Source organism: Lactuca serriola, chromosome 8, assembly GCF_051521515.1.
Source record: "Lactuca serriola cultivar US96UC23 chromosome 8, Lser_US96UC23_V15, whole genome shotgun sequence".
Classification (NCBI taxonomy): domain Eukaryota; kingdom Viridiplantae; phylum Streptophyta; class Magnoliopsida; order Asterales; family Asteraceae; genus Lactuca; species Lactuca serriola.
In genome coordinates this window covers 274064189-274073398 of record NC_136415.1, presented here as the reverse complement: position 1 = coordinate 274073398, position 9210 = coordinate 274064189, and the positions used below count along the sequence as shown (strand labels likewise).

The 9210-nt window shown below is 31.8% G+C and overlaps 1 protein-coding gene across 4 annotated transcripts; it reads right to left on the bottom strand.

The window, feature by feature from the left end:
• Nucleotides 1-496: 496 nt before the first annotated feature.
• On the bottom strand, nt 497-8709 carry LOC145068330 (Zn-dependent exopeptidases superfamily protein). Of its 4 annotated transcripts, XM_079015282.1 has the most exons (22): nt 8589-8709; nt 8261-8462; nt 7434-7519; nt 7241-7342; nt 7047-7153; nt 6853-6953; nt 6656-6743; nt 6430-6518; nt 5270-5409; nt 4987-5155; nt 3956-4091; nt 3771-3867; nt 3561-3690; nt 3161-3220; nt 2907-3025; nt 2681-2805; nt 2368-2592; nt 1656-1816; nt 1408-1571; nt 1085-1167; nt 926-1011; nt 497-845 (listed from the first exon to the last, which is right to left on the bottom strand). In XM_079015282.1, exons 2-22 carry the CDS (start codon nt 8366-8368, stop codon nt 702-704), a joined length of 2520 nt encoding a protein of 839 aa, XP_078871408.1. In that variant the 5' UTR covers nt 8369-8462; nt 8589-8709; the 3' UTR covers nt 497-701. The 4 variants fall into 4 exon arrangements, with proteins under 4 accessions (XP_078871408.1, XP_078871407.1, XP_078871409.1 ...); XM_079015281.1 differs by lacking the exon at nt 8589-8709 and having other exon boundaries at nt 8261-8582; XM_079015283.1 differs by lacking the exon at nt 8589-8709 and having other exon boundaries at nt 7434-7515; nt 8261-8397.
• Between the last annotated feature and the right edge of the window lie 501 nt (nt 8710-9210).

The window sequence follows — 9210 nt, the reverse complement described above, 5'->3', positions numbered from 1 at the left end:
CACCAAGCCCTTGCACGTCATAAACTACCAATCATGTCCAAGATGGCTTTGCACAACATTTTCCAACACTCATCTTAAGGGGGGGAGGGGGGGGGGGGGGGTGGTGATTAGGAGTCATGTTGACCGTTAAGTTTGTTATGATGTCATCATTATATTAGGTTGTTAGAAGATAGTCTAACTACAATTAGTTAACTTAACTAGTATTAAGTAGTTGTTAGATAATTGGTTAATTAGTCTGAGTTTGTATAAAAGCTTTGTGCTTGTATTAATTTTCAAGAATCAATACAATAAACAATCTTGTTCTTTTCTCTTTGATTTCACTCTGATAATTAACTTTAAGCCATTGATTAGTGTCATAAAGTATTTGTTACGAAACAAAGCAATACCCTCCAATATACAACCGAATGAAGATTCACATCCATAGAAGTCAAAATGTTGAATTGATGACTAGAGATGACACTCCACATGTTACTAATCTTCATGAATTCAAGAAGAATTTTAAGCTACAAGATTATGTTTATACGTAAAAATGAGCTATTCACTAAAATGACAATAAATAGGATGTGAGTATCACCAAATCAACACATTTTCAAGTACTATAACAAAGTGACTACCTATATTGCTACCATAAAATAAATGATATTAAAGACAGTTTGAAACTAAAACAACACAATATAAATAAATGTAAGTTTGGTACTAAACTAAAAGATATACGTGGACAAAAAACTTGAAAATGCAATGACATCCACCCACTCTGGAAAACTATCTTTTAATTTCTTCATTGATTCCATCAAGTATTGTTCTACAACACCAACCTCAATACGAATATCTCCGGGACTATTTGTCTATAAAACAAAATAATAAATAAATACTGATTTTATATAAATTTTATTACTGTTATTGAATAAATAGAATATTAAATTACCTCCAACCAAAAGGTCCAGTTTTCCTTGGCTACACCACTAAGTCTACAAATATATGATGGAGGGGCCCCTTTAACAATTTCAGGAGCTGCAAAAAGTCACAAAATACTGTGATTGTGATTCTGACTGTGACTGAGTGATGTGAATAGGACAAAAATTACCTGGAAGGGTCGCGTTTGCAAATGACCAACCGGAAATTGGGCCTGTAATGTTGAGGACTGTAACCCATACCTCCTTCAAGGAACTGAACATGAAAATATGATTATAATATTTATAATAAAGAAGATATTTTCTACTTATTTTTAGAAAATAATTCATAAAATTCTTAATTAAAAACTTAATATATTAAAACTGATGAAAAAGAACACCCCGGCCTAAAGAATGAAATTTAACAAAATGATAGAAATCAGATGTTCTATTCCATCAGGCAAAACAAACAGTTTTTTTTTTTTTTGTTCATTCCAATGGAAGAAAGAAAGCATACCCCAAAGAAAATTCCAAGTAAACTCTGCGGGACCCATCAATGGAGGTAGTTTGTTGCTTAGTAGTTGATATATGAGGAAAATAACTATAATTCTTCAAGATTTCATCTCTATTAGCAGGGAATTTCAAGCTTCTTGAAAACAAATCAGACAGGGGATATATTGCCTGACAAAAAGAACAAACTCCATAACTCCAACTTCCTTACAAAAAAAAAAAAAAAAAAAAGGTAAATATTTTTTAGTGTTTTACCATCCAGGATTCTCGGTAAGACTGATTAGCTGTGTTGAATGAAAAATCTGAATCAATTTTGAGGTGTTTTGCTACTTCAGGAGCATGTTTGAAAAGGAAAGGTAATGCATTGGAGTCCAATACAGATATATCAAAGCTGATGTCATCGATTTGTCCTGCATCTGTTAATCAAAAGAGGTTGGAATCTGTTTATGAGAAAAAGGTTAAAAAAAATAGCAGTTGAAAAAAGATAAAACTGAAAGAGATTTGGTTGGATCATGGAATGTGTGTGTGTGTGTATGTTTTTATATTGTTTGGAAATACAAGGTATAGCTTTAACTCTATTCTTTGCATTATTTTGATTACAATTAACAAACTTTTATTCACAAAAATAAAAAATAAATCATAATGAAAGTTCATTATTCTCAAAAAAGTTATAATAAAGATAATGTCATTTTATTATTTAAAGGCCAAATTCCATAAAAACCACTGAGAGTTTATTTTTTCCGTTAAGGAATCCCAAAAAAAATCGGAAGAATATTTTTCCAGTTAAAGTAGGTTTTTTTTTTTTTTTTTTTTTTTTTTTTTTTGTGTTTTAATGGTTAAAAAAAATAGAGTTCTTCGAATGGTTAGACCGAACAATTTCCAAACTACAGTTGTCTTTATAGAATTTAAAGTTTTATGTAGTGTAAAATAACCCTTTTTTTAATAGGTTTAATTAAAATTAAAATACCTGCAGTAACAACAGTATGCTGTAAAATAACCCTTTTTGGGGCATCAATTGTGTATGGAAAAAACTGTGAAGAGAGGGCCATGGAAATCACAGTGGCATGCAGCAAGAACTGCATAATAGATGATCTGGCCAACCAATGACCAATAACTGGTAAAATGGGTCCCACACACACACCAGTCAATGCTCCAATAGTTGCAGCCACTATAACATCAGGAACAAAGTACCCTGTATAAAAATAAAAAAATATCTATCAGTTACGTTTAGGGTTTATGAGGAATTATGAAAATGAATTTTGAGAAATTATAGTGCTAACCATGAGGAGGAGGAATGGACCCCATCATACCCATTTTCTCAATTAAAAATTGGACAAGAAACACCGAAAAATACACACTGTGTAAGAGTAGAGGTAATGTAGGTACCAAAAAACATGCTGCTGACCTGAGAAAACAATTCAAATGGAATCAACAATTCCATTCCTTCTCTGATTCCATCATACCAACCAAACACTATTAAAGTTTACTGAAAATTGTAATGCTTACGTTAGTGATTCACGACCATAGTACTTGACAGATAAATGGAAGAAAATCCATGCAGGAATCATTAAAGCAGCTAAAGATAAAGTCAAGAAACCTCCACTTAATCCAGCACTAAAATAAGCCTGCATTCAGAAATCTTGCATTAGTTTTTACTTGTTGACACTTTTGCTTGGATTTCAAATTAAAAAATAATTAAACCAATCTGCTAAAACAGAAAAATTTAATGATTTTAAATAAAAATAATAAATAACACGCACCATGCTGATGAGTGCATATAAGCCAAATGCACCCCAAAACCGGGATTCATCGATAAGTTCCTGAAAAACAATATCAAATATGAGAATTGAGAAGCATAAATTAAGAAAGTCCACATCATGTTCTTGAAGGAATGTAATCTGTTATAAGAAATTGGAATCTGAAGAAATGAAACAAACCCAAAGGAATTATGACTTATATCATATGTTTTCTAATATTTAATGATACAGCACATACTTTCTACTTTAGTTATCTATTTTATGATTCATATTATGAGACTGTGTCTCTGTTATTTAACATTTTATTGCCACATCCCATTAGTTAAAGCGTAAAATCTTCAATTATTGATGATGAAGCTTCTTGATATAACTAAAGGACTTGCAAAAAAATAAAAAAAGAAACCTGTTTTGATGATTTGACAAGATAAGGAGCTTGAGAGAGAGGAAAATAGTTCCAACAGATTCTTGGAAATAACATCCCAGCAAGTGAGCATGGAACAAACATCATATAAGCCAGATAAGGATGAGCAAACCTACAATAATCATTGTTTAATAATGTTACATTTTTTATTAAATCATTTTTTCAAGTAAGAAAAATAAAAAGAATCCTCACCAGTTCATTGACTGTGCGCAGAATAACAACCTCAAGATAGAAAAGACAACTGGGAATATAACTCCAAAAATAATCCCAATAAGATGAAACAAGATTCCTGAAATACCCCAAAGGATCAAATTAAAATTATTAGCTCAAAATAAACAAGAGTTTAAACTTCAAAAGAATTTAATTTACTACCTTACCTTTAATGTTGTCAAATAAGGCAGCAAATGAGCATTTCAGGCCACACTTTGAAAACCACATAAAAAATGGAATGAGTAGAAAGATGGCAACAGGCATACTATGAAATATCATTCCTTGCTTTCTAGAATAGTAAACCTGAATTTTATAAATAACAAGATTTAGAAAACAAAAATCTTTTATTCAGCTACTAAAGAAAAAGAAAGAGCCTGTTTCTTTATTTTTATTTTTTTCCTGTTAAGTCCTGAACTGATAAAGCATACTGAATGGATAATGATGTCTGAGTGGATAACGTGTTGCTGATATAAAATAGTGTTTCTTATTTGTACTGTCTGAATATGAATAAATGACTAATTTACCCTTCTATTTATTAACAACAAATAACATAAGTAATGAGAAAGAATAAATTATAAATGGCCATATTATACAAATTAAAAACGATCAACCGTCAAAAAAAATCAAAATATAGGTAAGGAAAATTAATAAAAAGAAGAAAGAATAACAAATTAAATAAAAAGACCATATTGAATTTTTCCAACAAAAAAACCTACGTTTCTGGGATTTTTTTTAATCGTTTGTACATGCATTCTCATTGGAAAATTTTAGTCAAACTATTCAATTTAAGTTTTAGATAAAAAAAATGTGGAAATATATATATTTGAGGTTTCTTGGTTCATAAAAAACGGCAACAGAAAAAAAAAATCAAAAAAAGGAAGAGATTTTAATACATAGAAAGATTAAAAAACAAAAAGATAGATATGGGGTGCTTACAAGATTAAAAACAAATGGAAAATGTGATTTTATGTAGTGAAATATAAGGACAATTTTGAAATACCAATTATAAAATCATGGCTGAACTTAACCTATTAAGATATTGTGTATAAAAAGAAACAGTCATCATATAAAACTGAATCCATTAAGTTTGTTATATATTAAGTTCATTAAGTTAAAATAGAAACAACACGTAGGTCTTGTATAGATAAAGTGACTAAATGACCAAATTACCCTTACAGTCGAGAGCATAGAAGCCTACCAAGAACCATGATACGTAATCAAAAAAGATAGGCTGCTGCTCATCATCTTTTGAAACACCGGAGTCTCTATAAACTCCCCTCTGATGTGCATTTTTTAGACTAGGTGAAATAGTGAAGGCTTTGACAAGATTGAATAAGTTATCCCCACGAGCTTGGATGCTTCCAGGTCTAGTGGAGAAAAAAAAAAAAAAAAAGTGAATGAATTAGAGAAATGAGTTGAGAAGGGTAGTCATGGAATTGAAAATTAGTGAAGTGTACCAAAGTAGCAGTGGTAAGTCATACAATAATCTTTCTACCGAATCAGTTGAGGTGTGGTAGAAATAACCCCCGTGGAGAAAGATAATGTCCAGCCCAGGAATCTCCCCAAAGTCAGTGGCAAACATTCTGTAGTCTGTGTCCCCAGGAACAAAAGAAAATATGTCCTACAAATAAATATTACACTCAAATACATTAATTATTAACTCACAACTTCATACCTAATTACCTACCTACTACTCTTTCTTTTATATTATTTGTAAACGGTAAATCTCATAAAAGATCTTGTATTTTGTGTTTAAAAAGACCTTGCATTTTTTTTCATTTTTTCCGATGCAACCTTTTAGGCATTTTTCTCTAAAAAAAGCTGTAAAATGTGAGGGCTTTTTTAGGAAAAACTAGAAAAGTTGAGGATTTATTTGGAATCATTTAGAAGGTTGAGGGTTTTTTTCGGAAAAAAAAAAAAAAAAAAGACAAAGTTGAGGGTTTTTTTGGAAAAAATGAATAAATATAAGGTCTTTTACATGGAAAAAATAAGGATGAGGTTTAATCCGGAAAAAACACAAAATATAAGGTCTTTTATGAGATTAACCCCATTTGTAAATACAAGGTATAGTTTTAACACTATTCATTATATATTACTGGTATAGTTTTAACCATGGACACTTCATTTTCTTTTTCTAATTAAAGTTCCAGATATTTTTTCAAAATTGGAAATTTTAATCTGTGAACACAGGTTTCACTAAAAGATGTTGTTGCATTTTTTTTTCAGATTTTTCAAATTGACAGTTTTGACCTTTGATCCTCAGGTCAAAGTGATTAATTTGAAAAAGAAAGCTGAAACTTTTATGGTTTGATTGGAAAAGATAAAGTATTGGTGCTTAAATCGTAAAAGTGCGCAAAATGTAATGGTTTATAGAATATATTATTTTCAAAGCTAAAATTTTTGCATAATAGAAACTCAGTGAAAGCCAACTGATATCACAATAAAAAAAATATTTCTAGCTATAATTACAAAATAAAATTATGATTTAAACTAAAAATCATGAAATTCTTGACAAAGATTTGTGTCTTTAAAAAATTTAAAATAAAACCAGGTTATATTACAATTTATTAATCCATTCAATGATGGAATGAAAAAAATAATAATAATAATTTGTCCTTGAAGCAATAGAGAATTGTAAAACCTGAGCTGCACTATTGCCCATAGGACGTATGGCGGATTCAGCATAGACTTTTGAAGGCCAAGACCCAGGTCCAGATTGACACACAAAATCTGTAATTTTTAAATATTAATTAATAATTATATTCTTTTGAATATAAAAACCTCAAAGAACATAATCACACCAGAACATAGAAATGCATAATCTTAAGAAAGCACAAATACATTTAAACAAGGCTTCAACTACTTACCAAGCCCTCCATTCCCAGATGCTTCCAAATTTATAAAAGCTCCAATTGTATTGCGCCATTTATTAGTTGTTATAAAGCCATGTGAACCCTGAAAAGCAAGTATGTAGATTAAAAATCACAATTGTAGCATCCAATAGAAAGCCTTTGTTTTGTGATTTCTTCTTTTTACAGTTGAAAGTATATCATAAAGAACTTACAAGCATAAAAAGTTCTTCTGCACCATTGAACAGAAAAATAAGTGGCTTAGGAGGAACCCAGCCAGAATCAATTGTTAGCCGTGCTATCTCCAATATAGATGCTGCAAGTGAACAAAAAAATGATGAAATTTAAAACATGTTTGTAAGATGAATATGGATAACAAAAGTAAAAAAGTTCAAGAAATGAAGCCTACCAACACATGAACCACAATCACCAGCACCTGGTGATCCAGGTGGACTATCAAAATGTCCATTTAATAAAATGGAAGGGTCTGTATCTTTTGATTCTAATGAAGAAATCCTGCAAGTTAGCTCAAGTTATACCCATGGGGAATTGTAATGAAGAAACTCTATATGATTATGATCAGTTGACAGTATCTTGAAGTACCTCATTACTATATTGGTGTGATTCCTATATCCAAGAGACAAGCTGTGGCCTAAAAACATCATATTGAAAGAGCCATTCACTACATCTTGCTCTATTTCAATCCTGAAACAGTCAAAAGAAAAAAATAATAATAATAGTAAACCTTTATTAGTTGCATATATTCTTCTAGAAAGAACAAACAAAAAATACCAACCTTACATTAGATCCAGCACGGGCCTTCAGCATTTCCAATTGTGTCTTAATATATTTGGCAGCATCATGTAAACCTTGACGCCCTTCCTATCATCAATAACCCATTAAGATTAATCAAGAACAAACAACTTAAGGGCTTTTGATTCAATTAAAGTTTTGTATGGTTTTTCACTTCCAGCATGTGAGAGGAAGACAACAATTAAAGTCAATATATGTTCACCAATCAGTCAAATGGTCGATCAGCTTGTTTTGTCACAAATTCATCTAAAAGTTTATAGTTTAATCTGTGCATACCACATTATCAGTTAACTTCAATTTCCCTTTTAAGGTTCTCATGTTATTTTTCTCAGATGGACCACTGTTACTATCTTTGTTTCTTCTTAGACATGGACAGTGACATAACTAATAACATAAGAATGTCAGATGAAAGCTAAGCTTGTCTAGCTTCAAAACTACCCTTAACGTGGAATCATATGTGATGACTCTGTGGATGAACCGAATTTAGAGCAAATCGTTATCAACCTAAATAAGGTAAAGCACAAATCAAAGGACTGGAAACCAAAATACTTTACAAAACTAGAAGCATGATGGGAAGTTAACAGAGGCAACACATCTAAACGCCAAAGGTGGCTCCATTAATGATATCCAGATTCCGCAAGCATGTCACTTACGCCGACTAGTTTCACTTTAGAACGGAAAGACAATATGGATGTATATACGCGTTCTTTTTATATAAAATCCAAACCTCTTTCCATTAATTAACACCGCCGTTGAGTAAAACGATACGTAAACTTATAATTACGATCAATACACAAAGTGTATGTGTACCTGACGACCGTCAATTTCATGAGCCAAAACGCGGATGTGTTCAACTGCTCTGGCTTCAGAAAACCGATCTAGAGGAGCGTCGATGCCTAAAGGTGTAATAAATTTCATGTGCGTAACGTAATACGCCACCGTAGACAACAATCCATAGATAATCGCCAATGAAAACAGCAGTTTGAATCCAGCCACATCGCCGGAGCTTAACCTGAACAAGTAGAAGGTCATATCGGAGCAGCAGTGTTCAGTGAGATCGAGATTATAGGTCTTTGAGCAGTGAGAAGAAGCCGGCGGGATTTGAAAATGTAAAGTGCATCTCGAGTATTTATATTACCTAGGATTGATGGAGGTTTTCGCTTTCAAGTAAGCTCTAGCCGGATTGTAGGTATCGTTTTAAAATTCTAAAATGGCGTCACGCATTTTGACACTGGCTCACTTTTTTGGCCTTGTTTAAGTTTGTAAATTTGACACGCCATTGCAAACCTACTTGCGATGTCATTTTAGGAGTCTATACGGGTTTTGTTGGTTTTTTTTCAAAAAAATCACTTCAAAACGTCAAACCATTTATTGATGTGCCGCGCAGCATTTGGCCATTTGTAGCTGTTTGTTTTTCAGAAGACTTCTGCTTAAAAACTATTGCGCGTGTGATGCGTGGCGCATCACTAAACCAACTGCTTCAAACCTCTTCACGCCTTAGTTTAACTTACTACAGCAGTTTTCAAACGTTAAAAAACAAACATACTTTTTATTACATGTTGCAGCTGTTTGTTCCACCTCTTCTGCTACAGATGATTGTAGAGGTGGTCCGCAGACTTCACACAATTTCTCTTCAAAAAAACAAACAGCACCTACATCCCCATCTATTTTTTATTTTTTGTTTTTTATTTTTATGTCTTTTCAATATCTACTACTCTATGACAAACAAATTTGAGTTGTGTATGGTTTTCATATTACTT